The 21,093-nt window shown below is 49.7% G+C and overlaps 1 protein-coding gene across 1 annotated transcript; it reads right to left on the bottom strand.

The window, feature by feature from the left end:
• Positions 1–5,514: 5,514 nt before the first annotated feature.
• Plaur (plasminogen activator, urokinase receptor) lies at positions 5,515–19,715 on the bottom strand. Its single transcript, XM_076838616.2, has 7 exons — positions 19,566–19,715; positions 17,489–17,600; positions 14,743–14,885; positions 9,436–9,588; positions 8,756–8,890; positions 7,298–7,444; positions 5,515–5,998 (listed from the first exon to the last, which is right to left on the bottom strand). Exons 1-7 carry the CDS (start codon positions 19,627–19,629, stop codon positions 5,748–5,750), a joined length of 1,005 nt encoding a protein of 334 aa, XP_076694731.2. The 5' UTR covers positions 19,630–19,715; the 3' UTR covers positions 5,515–5,747.
• Positions 19,716–21,093: the final 1,378 nt, after the last annotated feature.

The raw sequence follows: 21,093 nt of genomic DNA, 5'->3' as shown, positions 1-21,093 counted from the left end.
TGCACCGCCCGCGCCGCCCGCCCCGCCCCCCGCGCCCCGCCCCCTGCCCGCCCGGGGGCGGGGCGCCGAGGCCGGGGCGGGGCCGGGGCCGGGAGGGGAGGGGAAAGGAGTGGGGTCCGGGAGAGAGGCCGAGACAATGGGGGGTGAGGGCAGCAAGCGCTGGGGGGCGAGCGCCCGGGGACAGGGAGGAGGGGGCGCGGAGGCCCGCGGGGGGGACGCCGGAGCGCGACAGCGTGGCGGGGGCAGGTGAGGGCGGTGGGTGAAGGCGAGAGGTCGTGGGGGCCGTGTGAAGGTGCAAAGGTGACGTGAGTGAGGGTGGGGACATCGTGAGTGTCAGCCAGGGAGGCTGAACGATGTGCGAAAGGTGCGCGCGGGAGGGCGCTGTGGAGGGGTGTTCTAAGGTGCGGGGAGGGTTGCGTGAGGTGGGGGTTTGGGGTGCGGATGTGTGAGAGGCGAGAGGGGTGAGCGTGGGTGTGAGCACTGCAGGAGGGAAGTGATGCGGAAAAGGTGAGTTGGAGAGTGGCCTGCGGGCAGGTGAGGGTGAAGGTGAAGGCGTCTGGTCTGCTGAGAGGCTGGCCGGCTGCAGGGGTCTAAGCAGCTCAAGGATCCCCCAGGGCAGAGCGGAACTGGCTCAGGCACCGGTGGGTCGGTCCTGACCCCGGAACCTCGTGTTTCCGCCTAGTTCCCTGGAGGGGCCCCCTGAAAGCGAACCCAGTGGAGGGAAGCCTGAGTCCTCAGCCCCGGGGAGGGAGAGGCTCCTGTGGACATCCCCAGGCCCCGGCGTCCCGGCTCCCCTCTCTTGTCCACCTCTTTCCTGCCTCTTCTTGTTCTCTCTGCCCTTCCGTCTCTCCAGGCATCCTTGAGATCGACTCCTCTCTGCAGATTTCAGTCTCTTCTTCTCCTGGGAGTGGGTTTCCCTGAACCCACTTCCGTGGTGACCTGATGACCTGGTGCAGATTGTCACTTATAGGGCTCAGGAAGAGTGAGAAACTATGGAAAATAGGAGGCCTTAACCTCTCGCATGCCCGACTGATAATCTGGTAAACTGAGGTCCAGATATGCCAATTCTGAAAATTCTTGCTCTTTATCTCCATCATTACTTAAAAACTCCACATCCAGACCCACCAGAATTAGCTTCCAATACTCTTTCTGTCCAGTGTCCAGCTCTGAGCATCCTCTCCATCCTTAGGACCACAGCTCTTTTTCAGGCCCCTGTTTACTACTGTGGACTGAGGAAGAGGTCCTCACGCTGAGTAATCTCTAATCCTTCTTTCAGGGCTCATATTCTGTGACTTGGACTAGGTGGGAGAGAAGTGTTTGAACTGCATTTGGGTCACTAGATCAGGGGTACACTAGTTGACTTTCTGTTGCAAACAACACAATGCCACAGACCGGGTGAGTTATAAAGAGAGGAGGTTTATTTTGGCAAGGTCAAGGGGCTGCATCTGGTGATGGCTTTTGCTGGCAGAGTCCCCAGGTGGCACAGGGCATCTCGTAGCAAGAGACCAGGAGTGCACAAGTCTCTTCTGGTTTCTCCCCTTCTGCTTATAAAGCCAGCAGGATTCAGTCATGGGGGCTCCACCCTGATGATTTTATCTAATCCTAATCACCCCAAAGTCACCACCTTTAAATTAGTTGGGCTAAATTGCCACTCTTTTAATATCTTTCGATGCAGATTAAATTTCAAAAGAGGAAGCCTTGGGAGATGCTCAAGCTATATCCAAACCATTGTAAGGGGATGGCTAAGAGTTGCCTTTTCTCAGAAGAACCAATAGGCACCTTGCTCAAGGCTCTTACAGCCTTTTGACGCAGCTATGGGGCATCCTGGGAGATATTGGTTTGGTTCTTACCTGTCATCTTTGGGTCCCATCATTTCTCCCATCTGAAGACACCAGGAGAGTGGTTGTCTTGTCCCTACCCTACTTCAGGGTAACTCTGTTCGTTAGGACTTTGACAAAAAGTCCCAGTTATGACTGGCTTCCCCATGATCTGGACCTCTCTGTCCTGAGGATGGATGACTGTCCTCAAATTGCACTATGACTGGCAAGCACCCCTGGGGCCAGATTCACAGGGAGAGGGAAGAGATAAAGACAGATAAATAAATGGGAAGAGCTAGACATAGGGAGACAAAAGGGGAAGAATAAGGGGGAGAGAAGAAAACACTGGGGGTGTATCTTTGGGATTTATATTTTGTCCTTGGCACCTCCTCTCTCTCCCTCTCTCTCTCTCTCTCTCTCTCTCTCTCTCTCTCTCTCTCTAAGGAACTCCCTCAGCAGCCTTTCATGGTGACTCAGGAGGCTGAGGCAGGAGAATTCAAATCCAGCCTCAGCAACTTAGCGAGGCCCTAAGTAACTTACTGAGACCTGTCTCAAAGAAAAGAAAGAAAAGAGCTAGGGATGTAGCTCTATGGTAAAGCGTCCCCAGGTACAAACCCCAGTATCAAAACAAACAAACAAACAAACAAAAAACAGCAACAATCCCCTCAGCACAGTGGGGAACTTCATATCCCTGCCTAAAACCTCCTAAAGCCCTGAAAACTTTTTGTCCTCTAAAAGCCCCTGGCCAACTTTCATTGTGTCTCATTGGCCCATCTTGTGGTCGAATCTCTCTTACAGGTTCTGTTTTCCAGCTTTGGTCGACTGGGTTGCATACCATGAGAATGAGAGGAGCAATGGATGCTTGTGTTTGACCTGAACAACTGCATATGATGGCTTTGATGTGAACTTCCCTAGCCCTGGCAGAGGGGGTCATGGGCTGAGCCGTGAACCAAACTGGACCCAGTTAGTCTCTCAGCTAAAATTTCAAAATCAAGACTCAAGTAGTTCTCAGTACTTCACATGTCAGTGGGCATATTTGTCTAGTACGCATGAAGTAGAAGAAGTAGTCTGTAGAGACAGAAAAGTAAAATGGAAGCCCAGGAGATAAGGAAGGAAAGGGGTGGAGATGTGGGGAGAGGAGAGAGATCGATTTTGAAAGAGGGAGACAATTTTGATTTTACATAACCTTTCAGTTCTGTTTCCTGTCCTGGATGAGGCCAGGAGACCTAAGTCTTGCATGGCTTCTAAACTTCGGATAATGTTATTTTTGCTTAAATCAAGCATAAACACATTTTATTTCTTGCAACCAAAGATCCTTGAACAAAAACTCAGAGGCCAGTAACAATGAGGGCTATTTTTCCTCCTCCCAGTACTAGAGCTCAAACCCAGGGCCTTGTGCATGACAGACAATTGCTCTATTACTAAGCTACATCCCCAGCTCTCTTTTTTAAGATTTTATTTTGAGACAGGGTCTCACTAAGTTGCCCAGGCTGGCCTTGAACTTTTGATCAATCTTCAACCTTCCAAGAAGCCTGGATCACAGGTGGGCATGCACCATCGCACCCGGCTACTACAAGGTCTTGATCACAGAAATATGGTATAGGACTTAGGAGGAAGTTGTCCTTTCCCTCAATGTCTTGGAGGGCATCCTGGGACACGCATTTTTATCCTCTGAGCCTCTCTGAAAGCGTCATGAGAGATGTATTCCTAGCTTCAATATCTGTTGTAGGATATCATGGGGAAGATGAAATTATCTTCAGTTTTAGATATGGAGCATCTCTGGAAATGTCATCCTCTCTCTCTGCTGTAGAGCATTGTTATGGCTTGACTATGAGGTGTTCCCCAAACCTCAGGAGACAATGTAGCAATGATCACAAGTGAAGGGATTTGCTATGGAAGTTGTGACCTAATCAGTGGACTCATCCATTTGATGGATTAATATTTTGAAGATACTACCATACTGGTTAACTGCAGGCAGGTAGGGTGTAGCTGGTGGAAGTAGGTCACTGGGGTGTGCCTTTGGGATTTATATTTTGTCCTGGCACCTCCTCCTCTCTCTCTCTCTCTCTCTCTCTCTCTCTGCTTCCTGGTTGCCATGACTTGACAGCTTTCCTATGCCATGCCCTCCTTCCACGATGTTCTGTCCCCCCTCAGTCCTAGAGCAATGGAGTTGGCTGACCATGGACTTAATCTCTGAAACCATGAGCCAAAAATTTTTTTTTCTGGGCTGGGGCTGTAGCTCAGTGGTAGAGCACTTGCCTATCCCATGTGAGGCACTGGGTTTGATCCTCAGCACCACATAAAAATAAATAAATAAAATAAAGGTATTGTGTCCATCTACAATTTAAAAAAAATACTGAAAATGTATATATATACTTTTCCTTCTCTAAATTGTTTTTTAGGGTATTTGAGTCACAGTGACCAAAGCTGACTAACACCAGCATCATGAGAAATGAAATCCTGGCTCAGTTTTTGTTGGAAGACATCATCAAAGATGTAGTCTCTCCTTCTTTTCCTTCTTCTTCATCTGTGATGTTCCAAATATATTCTGGGCACTAGAAATACAGTAGTGAGTAAATAAAAGTCTTTGTCCACGGTGACAGTTTTAAATATGACTGTCCCAGTTAGCCATTGCTATCTCACCAAAACTTAGTGGTATAAACTACAACCTTTCTATTCGATGATTCTGTGGGTCAGGAATTTGGGCAGGATTGGTGTGTGTCTGTTTCACAATGGCTGGGAGCCAAAAGTTCTGGCTTAAATAGTTGGAGATGGCTGGGATGTTCATCTGGGGTCTTGTATTTGAGGCCTTGGTTTTAGCTATTGGTTGGTGCTGTGGATGTTGAATTCTGTCCCGCCCCGAAATATATACTGAGGTCCTAACCGGTGTAACCATGTATGTGACTTTGTTTGGAAATAGTCTTTGCCAATCTGACTAAGGCAATGATTAAATTAATCGATATTGGACTAGGTCGGGTCCTAAATCCAATGATGGTTGTTCTATTAAAGAGAGAATGGGCACAGTGATGCATGCCTATAATCCTCACTATTCCAGAGGCTGAAGCAGGAGGGTCACAAGTTCAAGGCCAGCCTTGGCAATTGAACAAGACCCTGTTTCAAATTTAAAAAATAAAATAGGGCTGGGATTGTGGCTCAGTGGTAGAGTGCTTGCCTAGCATGTGTGAGGCACTAGATTCGGTTCTCAGTACTGCAGATAAATAAATGAATAAAATAAAGGTCCATCAACGTCTAAAAAATATTTAAAATTAAATTAAATTTAAAAAGGGCTGAGGATTTATCTCAGTGGTAAAGTGTCCTTGGATTTAAAAACTTTGGGGAGCATGGCTCTGCCAATACCTTGGTTTTGTATTGCTAGCACTGGAACTGTGAGAGGGTAAGTTTCTGTCATTTTAAGCCACCAACTTTGTGAGTATGCAGCAATGTGTTACAGAAGCTCTGGGAAACAACACAGCTAGGGTTCCTGGCTCTTCTCCATGTTGTATCTGTGGGACTGCTTGTCCACAACCTGACCTCTAATTTCAGGAGCCGGCAGACCCTGTCCCCCCACCCCACGAACCCAGCATTCATCCTCCCCAAGATGAATCTTAAAGAGAAGAGCAGACCTGGCTTGGTTCACTATTTAAAAAATTTATTTACATATAAAATAAATAATATGAATATTAATGGATAATAACACAATAACAATGACAAAAATATTAATAAAACCAAGAGTGTCCCGCACTGACCTGTAGTTTTCCCCACCTTCTTTCCCTGGTTCTCAGGAAAACGTAGTGAGCTAGGTCTTCTGAGCTGGGAAAGCTGAGTCCCAGAGAGGACAGCACACTGGCACCCAAGTCTGCGGGACGGGAGCTGAGGTAAGGGTAGAGTGCTACCCCGGGTCCAGCCAGGGTGGGGGCTTGGGGTTCAGGTTCAGAGAAGCACGCCTCCCCATAGCCTTATGGTCGCAAGCAGAGTGATGGTGAGGCTGAGGTGTGCAGGGCCAGGCTGGCCAGGGGCACCACTTCTGCGATACTGGCCATCTTGGACCGGGTGGTTACAGCCACTTTGAGAACAGCAGGAGACATTGAGACGGGTCAGGCTGAAGGTGTCCGCCACGTGGGAGCCATGGCACCAGGAGGCAGTCGCACAGCCTCTTATGGTGTAGCTCTGGCTCTCCAGCCCTGAGGAAAGAGAAGACCCAGTGAGACTCCCAGCTCTCGGGCCTGGGCCGGGAATTCTCAGGTGGCTGATGTACCACTTGCAGTGGGGGCTGTGTCCTCTGCCACCTGGGCAAAGCAGTAATTCTCAAAGTGTGGTCCAGGGACCCCTGGTGGTGCCTCAGAACCATTCCAGGAGTCTGTGAAGTCAAAATTATTCTCAAAATAATGCTAAATTGGGCTTTTTCAATCTCAAGGACACAGTGGAGTTTTCCAGAAACTCCAGGACATGTGATATTTCGAGAAACTGATGTAGAAGCAGAAATGAGAATACAGCTGTCTTCTATTAAGCCAGACTTTAAAGAGACAGTAAAACATGCCAGTCTTCCCATTACTTGTTTTTTTTAATAGTCTTTTTTTTTTTAAAATACTGGGATTGAGCCCCAAGGTCCTCTAACACTGACCTACATCCCCAGACCTTTTTATTTTTTATTTTAAGACAAAGTTTTACTAAGTTGATGAGATTGGCCTTGAACTTGAGATCCTCCTGCCTCACTCTCCAGAGTCACTGGGATTTCAGGTGTGTGTCACCGTGCCCAGCTTTCCTTTTTCTGTTTTGGAACACATAGTCATTCTTCATTTTAAAAAATATTACTTGTGTTAATGTATAATATAGAGTTTTTCTGTTATCTTATTAAGTAAATGTAAATCATGTTATAAATTTATTAATAGACCTTTAGTTTTTGTTTTAATTTCTAGTTAGTACACATCTACAGATATAACTGTCATAACAATTTTTGAGAGGTGAAGGAGTTTTGAAGCCAAAATGTTCCTGCCTGGCATGGTGGCACCCGACTGTCATCCCAGGGGCTCAGGAGGCTGAGGCAGGAGAATCTCGAGTTCAAAGCCAGCCACAGCAACTTAGCAAGGCCCTATGCCACTTAGGCTTGTCTCAAAATAAAAAATAAAAAGAGCTGGGGATGTGGCTCAGTGGGTTCAGTATTGATACAAAAAAGAAAAAAGTTTTGTCTTCAAATGTTAACCATTGGAATGAACACCTTCTCAGGATGTCAGATGTCCACAGGAAGTCCCACACACCTACAGGAAATCCCACCCCTAAAGAAGTCCACACCTGGAAGGCAGGAGGGTCCATTTCCTAATGGACCAGTCCTAACTCCTTACTACAATTTGGACCCTCCTGAAGGAAGTCCCGCCTTTTCCACTGGAAGATCCACCTTGGTTAAGTTCAACTGGAAGCCATCCTCCTTCAGATCCTTCTCACCCCCAGTAAGTGTCCCTTCCCAGCTTTCCAGAGGGCCTCACCATTAGTGCCTAAGGCTTCCAGACAGTGATCCATGGGGCCATGGCAGTCGATAAGGGAAGTCTCTGTGGGGGAACATCCATGGGTGCTGTTGCCCTCACAGCTGTAACACTGGATTCCATTTGGTGGCAGATTTTGAAGTTCCAGGACTAAGAAGAAAAGAGACACAAGAGACCAAGGAATGAGCAAGCGGATCCTGCCACAAGTTTCCTCTCCAGAATGCCCAAGTCCCCCCACCCCCAGACATCATAGAGCCACCTTGTGGTCGGGAGTTTGAACTGCACCTTCTTTTAGGGTGGATTCTCAGCCTATGGCAGAAACCCAACTGTCAGCTCCCCCTGAGCCCCACTTCTGACCAGGCACCATGCCTGGCCCTGGATAAGCAACTGTGGGAGACAAAACAGTCTCTGCCCTCTTGAACTTACCATTTAGAGCGACACTGTCTGATATAGAAGCTACTGGCCACATGTGGTTACTTAAATTTAAATTAATTGGTGTTAAGTATAATTTAAAACTTCAGGTCACATTTCAGGTGCTCCATAGCCACATACAGTAGGGGCTACCATATTGGACAGCACTGAAATAGACATTTCTGTTGGACAGAATGGGAGAGATCTGCATTGTAATGGGGAAGATGGATTGTGGAAGTCGCCCTGAGGATGCATGTGAAAGCTGAGATTTCAGGGATGAGAAGCAGCCAGCCAGGAGAGTTCCAGGGGAGTCCTCCAGGTGGAGGGTGGCCTCATTACAAAAGCCACGGCAGTTTGTAGAAAGTAAATGAAGTTCACCATGCAAACAGCTGCAGGGTTATGCAGATCACAGCAAGGCTTTGGGTTTGATTCTAAGAGGGAGAGGAAGTGATTGAAGTGCTCGAGGAAGGAGCGTGGCATGACCAGATTCACATTTAAAAGTCACTCTTGCTGCGGTGTCGAGCTTGGGTGGCAGGAGTGGAGAGTGGGCCCGGGGTGGCGGCAGCGGAGGTAATGAGTGGTGTAAAGAGTCCAGAGAGGCAGAGGCACGAAGCATGAGCCTTCTTGAGGGATGGATGGTCTCACTGAATTCTTATGAAATTCTTTGATGAAAGGCTTATGAAGCCCTCCTCCTCTTTTTTGGTACTGGGAATTGAACCTGGGGTGCTTAACCATTGAGCCACATCTCCAGCCCTTTTTTGTACTTTATTTAGAGACAGGGTCTCACTGAGTTGCTTAGGGCCTCACTAAGTCACTGAGGCTGGCTTTGAACTTGTGATCCTCCTGCCTCAGCCTCCCAAGTCACTGGGATTATGGGCTTGTGCTATACCACGCCTGGCTTGCTAGGCCCATTTTTTCAGAGAGGACATGGACAGTCAGAGAGGAGTGGTCTGTCCAAGAGTGGGTGAGTGGCAGTTGGCCAGGAGAGTCTGCCTGGGTGAACCTCCCTGTCCCAGTCCCAGGCCTCATGCCAGTTCCCATGCCCCTTACCTGGGCCCCTGTTGCATCTGGTGGTGTTACAGCACTGCAGGAAGTGGAAAGTGTGGTTGTTGTGAAAGCCAGTGGGACCTGGGCAGCCAGGAAGGTAGCCACAGCCCCGGGAGTGTTGCTCATCCCTTGTGTTTCCTGTGGGGTCAAAGAGAGAGGCCAGAGGTCAGATTGTGGATGAGGGGCCGAGACTGGGTTGCCCATTGCAGTAGGTATTTGGCCATTTTCTGCTTCTCTCTTTATCCCTTTGCCATTTTATTTTGGGTAGCCATAAAGTTTGCCAAAAGACTACATTTCAGCCTCCCGGGGTCTCACCGTCATGTGCTCAAGTTCTGGCTAATACGATATAAATGGAAGTACTTTATGGAAGAAGGAAAACTCTTACAAAACGAGGAGTCCTTCTTTTTGGCCCCTTCTTACTTCCTGGAACTTGAATATGAGGCCTGGCATTCTGGCAGCCATATCAGACTATGAGGCAGTCTTGAGAATGAAAGCGCTACGTAAGAAATGAGGAGACATCTAGGTTGCTGGTGACTCTGGAGCTATCCTAATGGCCCTGGACTTGTTGAGTGAGAGAAAAATAGATCATTTGCTCAAATGTCTGTTATGTTGGGATCTCTGCAAAGTGCAGCTTGGGGAGAAGCAGAGCAGAAAGGAGAGGTTGCCGGCAGGTGGGGGCTCACCTTCCAGGCTCCGGTGGGTCACCACCTCGACACACTGCTCTCCAGGGTAGCGGCATTGCAGGCTCTGCTCCCGGCCCCTCTCGCAGCTCATGTCCGATGAGGTGCAGGAGACACATTCAAGGTAACGGCCATAGCGGGAGTTGCGCGATCGAACTAAGTGGAAGAGGGACAAGTGGGTGAGACTCCACGGGTTGAGCCCTGGAGCTTCTGCTCTCTCAAGGCCGCACCTCCGCATCAGTTCCTCCTTATCCCACCACGAGGGCATGTGACTCCTGAGTCTAAACCATAAAGGAGGTTGCAGCTTCTGCCTGGTTCTTGATTTGGTGGAAGCCAGCCGCCATGTGGTACCATGGGGACTTCTGCATGTGTGGGTGGGGACCCAGACCTTTGCCAAAAGCCATCTGAGGGAATCTTGCCTGGGAGTGAAGGTACCCTGAGAGCCTTCAGACAACTGCAGCCCTAATTGACATCTGAACTACAAGAAAGACCCTGAGTTGGAGCCACCTTGCTAAGCCACTCGGGGATGCTTGACCACCAGATACTTTGTAAAATAGCACCTGCACATTTGTGGCAATCTGTAAGACAGCAATAGACACCTCGTACACTACCTAATTGGCGGAGCGATCAAAGTCTCCCTTGATTGATTCATGATAGCTTTGCCTTCCACTCAGACCTTCTGGTCGAGCCAACTGGATCAGTTACTTTTCCCTGGAAACACTGGGTCCTTCCTCTGCCCAGGCCTTGGCTCATGCTGTGGCCCAGCCTGGCGCGCCCTCCCCTTCCCGACCCAAGACATCTGAGCTGAGTTGGGGCCAAGACTTAAAGAAGGGACAGGACCGTGTGAGCCAAGGGCCTCAACTGGCAAGCCTGCGGAGATTAGGTGAATCATGGCATCCAAAGCCAACTCAGCTCCCTCAAAGAAAAATACCTAAAAGGCCAATAACCCGCGTCTTCTCCCATGAACTTCGTGAAAAAGGACAACACAAATTCCCATCGTGGCCAAGAGAGCTGTCTCACCCCACACAGGGGTCTCCTCGAGGACTCCTCTTCTCAGGCCACTCTGTGAGGGCTCCGTCTTAGGCCCTCTCGTTTCTCACGGCACAGATTCTCTCCCAAGCCATCTGTCAGCATGGCTTCATTTCCGTCCCTCTGCTGGTCACTCACAAACTTGTCTCCAGAAGTCTGAGCTCCAGACCTACATACCCAGCTGTCTCTCGGGTGCCCCCTGGCTGTCCCCACCTGAATCTCCACTGCTGTGGTTTGGATGTGATTTGTTCCCATAGGTCCCTGTGTCGGAAGTTTGTCCTCCGTGTGATGATGTGAGAGGTGATAGAACCTTTAAGAGGTTGTTGTTGTTGTACCAGGGATTGAACCCAGGGGCACTTAACCACTGAGCCAAATCTCCAGCCTTTTTTATATTTTGTTTAGAGACAGGGTCTAACTGAATTGCTTAGAGCCTCCATAATTTGCTGATGTGGGCTTTAAACTTGTGATCCTCCTGCCTCAGACTCCCAAACTGCTGGGATTACAAGTGTCTGCCACTGTGCCCGGCTCAGTCACTGTTTTATCTTTTCTATTTGACTTTCTTTAGAAATAGAGTCTGGCCAGGCACAATGGGGCATTCCTGTGATCCCAGCTTCCCAAGAGGCTGAGGCGGGAGGATCCCAAGCTCAAGACTAGCCTGGGCAACTTAGCAAAATCTTTTCTCAAAATAAAATAAAAAGAGTTGGGGTGCTGAGGCTGTGGCTCAGTGGTAGAGCGCTTGCCTAGCATGTGTGAGGAGGCACTGGGTTCAATTCTCAGCACCACGTATAAGTAAGTGAATAAAATAAAGGTCTACACATCTAAAAAAATATTTAGAAAAAATAAAAACAGTTGGGTTGTAGCTCAGTGGTAGAGCACTTGTGTAGCATGTGTGGGGCCCTGTCTTTTATCCCCAGCACTGAAAAAAAAAAAAAAAAGTGAATTCCAGATGCTCAGATTTATCTTCACCATCCCCATAAAAAATAATAATAATTTTTTTTTTTTTAAAATACCGGGGCCTTGCACATGCCAGGTAAGAACTCTACAACCGAGCTACATCCCCAGCCCCTCTTCTCTTGCAGTGTTGGGGATGGGCTTCATATATGGTAGGCAGGCGCTCTACCACTGAATACTCCCCTTGCATGGGGCTTTTTAAGGGCTGGTCCATTTCAGTTTTGCCCTCACCCCTGGGAACACCTGGGGTGCTTTCCAAAGGCTCTTCAGCTTGGCACCTGCCTGCTGCATCACATGTCTGCTGCAAGTCTGGCTCGGTTCTGTGGCTTCCCAGCTATTTTTTGCTGAGTTTCTTGAAGTCTCACCCTATGCACGTGCAGCTTGCCAATGGCTTGAGGGAAATATGTTTGCAGATTTGGGGACTCCCTTCTCTGTGGCCCCATCTATTCTAGGATTGTACTACCTCTCCTTTTCCAGACACACTGGCACCCCCAGACTCCAACCTGTCTTCTCCGTCTAGCAACTCTCTCTCTGGGCAGGACTCCATTTCCCCTTCTCAGCAACGAATTGCAAAGTACACTCAGGGGAGAAGCCAGGCTGCCCCTGAAACTCAACTTCTGAGCTTCACTTGTTTCCAAGACGAGTGCCTCAAGTGTCTCCCCCACTGGCTGCTCTCCAGTGACTTCCAACCATTGTCTGTCGTTTGTCCGGTGTTTACAGCTGTCATTGGCAGAAGCGTCACCCTGGCACAAGTGACTCCATCGCGGTCAGAATCGCACGTCTCCTTCCCACATTTCCCCATCACTAAGGCCGGCACCTATCTGCCAAAGAGCTCTTCGACCCAGTCCCTTCTGTCCCTCTGCACAGCTGACACCCTTGACCAGCCGCCCTCCTCCTCTGCACAGCCTCACCCACCTCCGACTTGGTTGCCCCTCATCCACTCTGTCTCCCATCCTGAGGGCAGAATGACTGGTTTCTAAACGTGTATGTGATTATGACAGTCCCTCCTGTGTGGGGTCCTGGCTTCCATCTGTGACCCCCTGCTCTCCCAGGGTGAGGTCCATGTTTCTCACCACAGGCCACGAGGCCCTATGGGATATGACCCGGCCAAGTTCACCAGCTCATCCCCTGCATTTCCGTCCTCCAGCCACTCCAATCTCACCCTCCTCCGGCCCTTTGAATGGGTTGCTTCCTCTGCTGGAAAGCCCTCTCCAGGGGCTCCTCACCTTTCACTCCCCAGCCACCAGGGTCTAGTTTAGCTGCTGCTTTCTCTAGAAGCCCTTCTCTGAGCTCAGTCAAGCATTCCCCCTGGGTCCCACAGACCCTGCTTTCCTCACCCCTGCCCGGCCCCCCTGCCTGGGCCTCTCAGGTCCAGCCCTGATTAGTCTCAGCAGACCCATCTGGTGGTTGGGTCTGACACCATTAGCACCCCACCCCACACACTGAACTGCGAGTCCCATGGAGGCGAGGCCCAATCCTGATCAGTTCTGTGTCCCCAGCATTACATAAGTACAGGATGTCATTTAACCAAGTACTTGAAGCTGTCACAGAAAGTTAAGATGGCATTAGAAGTGGGGGTAGAGGCATACAAATTATTAGATTTCTGAATTGACAGAGGGTGTCCCAAGCTCCTTGGGGACCCTTGATCATGCCCAACTTTCTCCCTAGAATGCTCATGTCCCCAGGATCCAGCGTGAGGGGAAACATCAGGCCCAGCAGAGGCCCACCTGGGATCTGTTCCTGCACTGACCACGATTGTTAAGTATCTTGATTGTCGTCTCTGATTAGATGCATTCCTTAGACCCAAGAGTTAGTGCTTTCCTTAAGCACATCTACCTGAGAAAGGAAGCCAGTGTCTTCTATTCTGACACTTCCTTAAAAATTGCCAGGCGCCGTAGGGCACTACTACAATCCCAGTGACTCAGGAGGCCAAGGCAGGAGGATTGCAAGTTTGAGGCCAGCCTCAGTGAGACCTCAGTCTCAAAATAAAAAAAATAAAATAAGAAAGGATTGGGGATATAGCTCAGGGGTAAAGCAGCAGCCCTGGGTTCGATCCCTAGAACCAAAATAAATAAATAAATATTCCTGATGTCATTTTCTTAAAAATAATCATCTGGCTCAGTCCTGCTACCAGTTAAAAGTTTGTGGTTAGGATGGAAGAGAATCAGGATGGATGAAGAAGGAAGACCCAGTGCTTTCTAATGTCACTGTGACTGCACTGACCTTTCTCAACTTCCTTCTTTACCAGGGCCAAAAAGAGGAATCTCTGCTAACAATGCAACATGGGTCCCTTCCTTCCTCACCCTCTCTTCTCCTGTGGAAATTTGTGAGAATTTGACTCTTTCTAAGTCTTTTTCTACTGACCAGAGCCTAAAGCCATGAAAGTCAGGGAAAGGGTTTACGGAAGTTTCTTCCCCAGCTCCCTTTTTTAAAATTGTCCAGATCAAGGACCAGGGGACTTTCCCAGCTCACTGCAGCCTCTCATTCTCTCCTTTCTCTCCTCCCCTTCTCTCTGGGTACACAGGATTGAATCCAGGGGCCCTAAACCACTGAGCGACATTCCCAGCCCTTTTTCTTTAGACACAGGACCTGGCTAAATTGCTTAAAGCCTCACTAAGTTGCTGAGGCTGGCTTTGAACTTGCAATCCTCCTGCCTCAGCCTCCTGAGCCACTGAGATTACAGGCATGTGCCACCATGCCCGGTGCATGGGCCTGTGCTCTCTCTCTCTCTCTCTCTTTCTGAGCTAGGGTCTCACTATGTTGCTCAAGCAATCCTCTCTCAGTCTCCTAAATAGCTGAGACTGCAGGCTTTTGTCACCAACGCCCATTTTATCTCCTCTGTTGACTTCCCTTAAGAACTTTGAGTCTCTGTTTGTGGCTTGGCCCCTTAGCATCTATTGCTTGGATCATTTCCTGTCCCCAAGGAAAAATTAGATTAAAAACACACACACACACACACACACACACACACCAGCAGGACACCTCATTTACCTCTCAAGCATGGGTGCGAGACTGTTAAGGAATATGTTGCATCTTCTACAGGACAACCATCCATGCAAATGTGTGGGCCAGGTGTGAGTTCATAATTGGGAGCAGGACTGGGGATAGTTTGAGATGAGGAAGGGTGGATTTGGGGATAGGTTGGAGTTGTAGACAGTGTGGGGATCAAATGAAATTGGGGCTGGGCTTGGATGGGTTTGAGTTGGGTTTGGTATCGGGTAAGGTATGCAGGGGAGGTTGGGCTGGTGTAGGATTGGGGACAGGATTGAGATGGTAATGAGGATGGGCTGGTTGGGTGTTGGGGTGGTGAGAGATGCCCCCCCCACTCACCAGATCTGGGTTGGTTGCACAAATTGAATCCACACACAGTCTCTGTAAGGCTGATGATCTGTGAGCCGGTCCGGTAGCTCATGGTCCTGTTGGTTTTCTCTGAGTGGGCACAGCCTCTCTCCACCACCTCCAACTCTTCTTCACTTGTGAGGAAGGTATCTTTAGTGCCCCTGAGGCTCCCCTGGGCCCAACCAATCTGTGACACTCCCAGTCTCTGGGCCATTTACTCCCAGGGCTGATCCTTGCCAGATTTCCCTCTAACTCTGTCTAACTCTGTGGTTTCCTGAAGTCATCTCCCACCTCATCCCTCATATGGACACACTGCTCTCTCTTAGTGACCCTATCACTGGGACATTCTGGATCCATCTACCCCTTACCCCTCCCCCACAGCTTAGTGATCTCAACAGGGAGAAGCCTCTAATAGACATTTTTGTTGTTTTTTTTGTTTTAGTACTGAGGATTGAACCCAGGGATGCTTAACCACGGAGCCACATCCTCAGCCCTTTTAAAAACATATTTTATTTAGAAACAGGATCTCAGTGAGGTGCTAAGTGCCTTGCTAGGTTGCTGAGGCTGGCTTTGAACTCACAATCCTCCTGCCTCAGCCTCCCAAACTGCTGGGATTACAGGCATGTGCCACCACGCCTGGCAATAATTTTTTTAAGGTGCTGAGGATTGAGCCCAGGGGCGCTGAGCTCCATCCCCAGCCTTTTTGTTTTATTATTATTTTGAGCTACTAAGTTGCCAAGGCTGGCATCAAACTTGCTAGTCTCTCAAGTCTCTGGGATCGCAGGAGTGTGTTACTGAGCCTGGCTTCTAATAGTAATTTTTGGAAATGTATAGGAGAATGATATAATAAATACTGGGTATTCATCACACACCTTTGTAAAATATTAGCATTTTGCTATATTTGTTTCAGATTTGCTTGTGTGCTTGTGTGTGTGGGTTACTGGGGACTGACCTAGGGCCTTGCACATGCTGGACAAGTGCTCCATCACTGAGTTACATCCCCCAGCCCTTTCCACTTTATTTTGTGACAGTTTCATCATGTTGCCCAGGATGGCCTGGAATTTTATTTACTTATTTATTTGGTACCAGGGATTCAACTCAGGAGCGCTTAACCACTGAGCCACATCCCTAGCCCCTTTTAATATTTTATTTAGAGACAAGTTGCTTAGGGTCTTGCTAAATTGCTGAGGCTGGCTTTGGATTTGGGATCCTCCTGTCTCAGCCTCCTGAGACACCAGGATTATAGGCGTGCACCACCACACCTGGCTGGCCTGGAACCTGTGATCTTTCTGCTTCTGCCTCATAACTAGCTGGAATTGCAGGGCTGCACCACCACAGCTGGCCCAAATATTTTTTAAAGGAATGGAAGAAAAAATATACTGGAAAGCCTATCATAGTGGTGCATTCCCATAACCCAGCTAATCAGAGAGCTCTGATAGGAAGATTGCCAAGTTCAACACCAATCTGGGCAACTCAGTGAGACCCTGTCTCAAAGTAAATTTTGGAAACAAGGGCTGGGGATGTCGCTCAGTGGTAGAGTGCTTGTGTAGCAGGTGGGAGGTTCTGGGTTCAATACCCAATAATAGAAACAAAAGAAAAAAGATGTAGTTAAAATGCCCTGTTTGAACTTCCCAAATCTAGCTCCCTTCATATCCAGTCCAGAGGCAACCATGTATAAGTAGCTCTTACACTATGTATGCAGAACCATATGTATTGCTGTGTTCTGTGTTGTATTGCTATTTTTTTTTTTCTTTTGGTACTGGGGATTGAAGCCAGGGGCACTTTGCCAGGGATAACACCCCGAGTCCTTTTTATTTTATTTCAAGACAGGGTCTCGCAAACTTGCTGAGGTTGTCCTGGAACTTTCAATCCTCCTTTCTCAGACTCCCAAGCTGCTGGGATTACAGGCGAGTGCCACTCTACCTGGTATGTTTTCCATTTGTTTGTTTGTTAGTACTGGGGATTGAATTCAGAGCGTTACCAAGGCTAGGCAAGTGATCTACCACTGAGCTGCATCTCCAGCCCTGTTTTCTATGTTGTCAAGCTAATAGAGGGTATCATGCTTTGCAACATGATTTTTTCCTCTCAACCTTATGCTTTTGATATGGGTCTACCTGTAGACACCTGAAGCTTTAGTTCCTTTCTTTCATTGTTGCCTAGCATCCCATTATGTGATCATACCATGGTGTCTCTGCTGCAGACTGTCTTGAGATTGTTTCCAATTTCCCATAGCATGAACACTGCTGCTGAGAACATCCTATACATGTGTCCTTGGGCATCTGTGACCAAGGGTCCCTGGAGTTTCTATATTCCTAGAGTTGAACTGCTGGCTAGGGTATGCTGATCTTCATCCGAACTAAATAGTGTCAAATTGTTCTGAGCAGCATAGGTGCTGATTTACCCCCTATCACAGGGTCTGTGTCTTCACATCTTCACCAATCTGCATGTTGTCAATATTCAACTTTATTTTTGGTATTGGGGATGAAGCCAGGGCTCTGCGGCAAACTAAGAATTCACTCTATCACTGAGCTATAACCCTAGCCACTATTCAGAATTTTAAATGACTGCCAGTCTGGCAGGTGTGAAATGGGGTGTGTCTGTCTGTTTCTCTCTCTCTCTCTCTCTCTCTCTCTCTCTCTCTCTCTCTCGTTTGCATTTCCCTAATTTCTGGTGAGAGAAGTTTTCTTGGTCAATTGCAATTCCCTGTTGCTCTTGAGTGGGGCTGGGGAAATCTCACCTTCCCCATACGTGAAGGACTGTGGTCCTGCAGAGGTCCTGGCCAAGGGCGCACTCTTCCGCCTGGTGGCACCCGATGCTGTCACACTGCATGCACCGCAGGCCCCAGGAGGCTGGGGGAGGGAGAGAGGGAAAGGAAAGGAGCGAAGCTTACACGATCTGCCTCCCCGCCTCCGCCCTTTGCCCCAATACCAGGGCCAGCTCCAGGCCCAGTCCACTGTGGTTTCTGTGCCACCTCCTTCCCGCCGGTCGGTTCCAGTGCTGGGTTCCGGCTGGCAGTAGTTCCAATCTATTCCTGTCCAACATTCTCTGTCCACAAATCCTTCCCCAAAGTCTCGCCAGAGCCCTTCTCTTTAATTCAGCATCTATCCTGAAAGCCCTACCCCCGCCTCTCAACCAGGACGTTCTGCTCCCTTTTAGGTCCCCTCCCCTCTCCTGGTGCCCTCGGTTTATTCCGTCTCTGAACTCTGCCAGGGCGCTCGAGCCTCACCCTTCCATTCGACCTAGAGGCTGTGCCCCCTCCCGTGCCCTTCTGCTACCGTCGTCGCCCTGCCACCCGCGCCCCAGGTTCTACCCGCCCCGCCCCCCCCACCCTCTCTCCCACCTTCCCTTCCGCCCATCGGTTCTTTCTAAAAAAGAGAAAGAATTTGTTTTCGGTTCTGGGGATTGAACCCAGGGGCGTTTTGCCACTGAGCCACACCCCCACCCTTTGTGTAAGTTGCGAGGCTGGTTTCGAACTCGTGAGTCTTTGGGATTCGGATCCCACCAGTCAACCCTTCCCAGCCCCAGCTCATCTAGCCGCCGTCCTATCCCGGCCCCTAGCTCCTCTCGGTCCTGCAGACCCCGCCCCTAGCTCCTCTCGGTCCTGCAGACCCCGCCCCTAGCTCCTCCCCGAAAGCCTAGTCCCCCAGACCCCCCGCCCAGTGCCAGGCGCTGGGTGGCTCTCTGCGTGAGGGTCTCTGCCCTCCAGCCCTCGGGCCGACTCCCCAACCCTGTCCACTTTCCTCTCCCGGGACCCTATTCCCGCCCACGGGCCCCCAGACGCCCCTTTCACCCAGTTTCTGAGTTATTGCTCATTCCCGGCCTCCCGCGGGGCCGAGAGCTCGCGAAGTGGCTCATTGAGCAGCAGCAGCTCATCCCCCGACCCCCCAGCGCGCCGCCGCTGCCACCTGGCCCTGACTCAGTGTGTTCCCAACTTCCTCTTATTTCTCAGACCCGCTGCCCTACATTTTTCCGGGGGAAGCGGGCGAGACCGTGGAGTCCGAGAGTGGGTACGGAGGGGAAGTGCCCTCGGGGGACGAGTCCAGGGGTCTCTCAGCACCTAGCTCTGAGATGCTGGGCTCCAGGCTCTTTAGATTTTTTTTTTTTTTTTTTTTTTTTTTTGTAAAATGCGACGCGGGGCGCCGCTGGGGAGGAGGGTGTCAGAATCGCACTTATTCAAGAATGGACTGTGCGACCTCAGACCGGTGACTTAACCTCTCTGCGCCTCAGTGTCCTCTCTGATATGGATTAATATAGTGCCCTCGGCCTAGTTTGAAATTGCAAAGGAGCTTAGAAGAGCGCCTGGAATAAAGAAAGCACTCGCGAAACGGTCGCCCCTGTTAAATATCGTCCTTCAAGTAGAATTCTTCTTTTATCTTTTTCTTCCCTCTTTCTTTCTTTTCTTTACCTTTTTTCTTTCTTTTCTTTCTTTCTTTCTTTATTTATTTTTGTGCCAGGGATTGGACCCAGGGGCGCTCAACCCTGAGCCCATCCCCAGCCTTTTCTATTTTTTTTTTTAAATCCCGAGACAGGGTCTCGCTGAGTTGCTGAGGCTGGCTTTGAACCTGTGGCCCTCACGCCCAGCCTCGGGAGCCGCTGGGATGACAGGCGTGCGCCCCGCGCCCCCGCCGGCTCCACTAGGATTCCCGGACGCTAGCCCAGGGCCGGCTCCGGAGCCACGTGAGGGTCCACGAGGATCATTATCATTTTCAGAGCCGAGAACTGAGCCCTGCGGCTCCAACCGACCAGAGTCCTCCCACATCCCGCCCCCACCCGTGGCAGCGCCGTGTCGCAGGCCGGGGACACCCAGCCCCTACCTGGAACGCAGGTCTGAAGCAGCAGCAGGAGCAGCGGCAGCGGCGGCAGCGGCAGGCGGCCCATGCTCGGTCCTCGGCCGGCCTCCGGAGCCTCCCTTCTGGGTCTCCGCTCCCGGGAAGGAGACAGTTTTGTGGCCCTGGGGGCGCTACCCAGACGTTTCGCTAAAGGTTCAGTCACCGCAGAGGCGTGGGCGCCTCCCCTTCCTCTCCCTGGGTCCCCGCCACACCACAGGACTTCCCCTCCCAGGGGCGGGGAGCTGGGCAGTTACGTGGCTTGGCCCTGACTCACCGCGGTCACGGCTCCGTCATCCAACTGCCTGGGTTCAAATCCCGGCTCTTCCTCTTCCTGCTGGACCTGGGGCCATCACTCTTCCGAGCTGTAAAACGAGGATAAAACTTGTGGCCACGGTAGATTGAATGTAGCTGAGTGCTAGATTTTTTTATTAGTTTTATCAGGGGTGTTGGTGGTATTGTGATTACGGGAAAAAATGCCTTCGTTGCTGAGTTGTGCTCGGAAATATTTGGAAGTGAAATGACATGAGGTCATTTACCTTAAAACATTTTAGCTCCAAATAGTAGATATGTCCGTTAAGAAAGATGTTTTTGCAGTTATGTGGGGAAATAGTTCTTATTTTTTATAGGTCCTCATTGAAGTATCCAGGGGTGAATATCCTCGATGTTGATTTGCTTTAAAATACTTTAAAAGAAAATAAAGACAAAAAAAAAAAAGGCCAAGAATTGCATTGACTATATCATATTTATAGGAGCTTATTATGCCATTCTATCTTCATTGCTCTGTGTTTCTAAGTGTGTATAATAATGGGAAAACAGTAAAATAAAATGGCAAAAAAGATAGCCTCCTGTTTCCACCAATCAGCAATTTAATGCAGGGGAAATACCCAGAACAGCTGCTAGCCACGGCGGAAGCCAACATATTCCTTCACATTGACCAAGGATCTAGTTTGTGCTGGGCACTGGTCCAGAAGCCCGAGACACAGCAGGAAACAAAGCGCAGTTGCCACCCTTGTACCCGGTCCCTGGGGAGTAGGTGTTCGCTATCTCGTCTTCCACTGTGATAAGCAGATGGAGAAAACAAAGCAGGCTGAAGGGACACAGGGTGCAGGTGAGGAGTGGGCTGCTTAGGTGGGGTGATCCCAAGCTGGTGGCATTTGACAAGTGAGGGAAGAAATCCTGCAGAAGTGTGGGGAAACATTTTCGGGGAGCGGGAACAGACAGTTCAAAGGCCCGGGGGTGAGAATGTGCCTGGTGAGGTCTAGGAACCACGAGGACTAACTACCTCTACCAAAATGATTATATTATTGTGATTCTTATTAATTCACTGAAGCTTTGAGCTAATACTTATAAGATAAAGTAAATCCTTTCTTGTAAGAGCTGGGGCCCAGTGGTTCACTGTGCAGGTTGTCCCCAGACTATGACAGTTTCAGTGAAGCTCACCCTGGGTAGGTCACCCTGAGCCAACACAGTCCTCTGTTCTGAGCCTGTTTCCTCATCTGGAAAACGGGGCACC

This window comes from Callospermophilus lateralis, chromosome 18 (assembly GCF_048772815.1).
Source record: "Callospermophilus lateralis isolate mCalLat2 chromosome 18, mCalLat2.hap1, whole genome shotgun sequence".
Lineage (NCBI taxonomy): Eukaryota > Metazoa > Chordata > Mammalia > Rodentia > Sciuridae > Callospermophilus > Callospermophilus lateralis.
This window is presented reverse-complemented; position numbering and strand designations above follow the sequence as displayed.

Bases quoted from the DNA above. Each gene is read 5' to 3' on its own strand.
- Plaur (XM_076838616.2), bottom strand. From the start codon at position 19,629: ATGGGCCGCCTGCCGCTGCCGCCGCTGCCGCTGCTCCTGCTGCTGCTT. The intron at 17,601-19,565 runs GTAGGGGCTGGG...TCCCTCCCCCAG, and splicing joins GCTTCAGACCTGCGTTCCAG to CCTCCTGGGGCCTGCGGTGC. The intron at 14,886-17,488 runs GTGAGATTTCCC...CTTCCTCACAAG, and splicing joins GTCCTTCACGTATGGGGAAG to TGAAGAAGAGTTGGAGGTGG.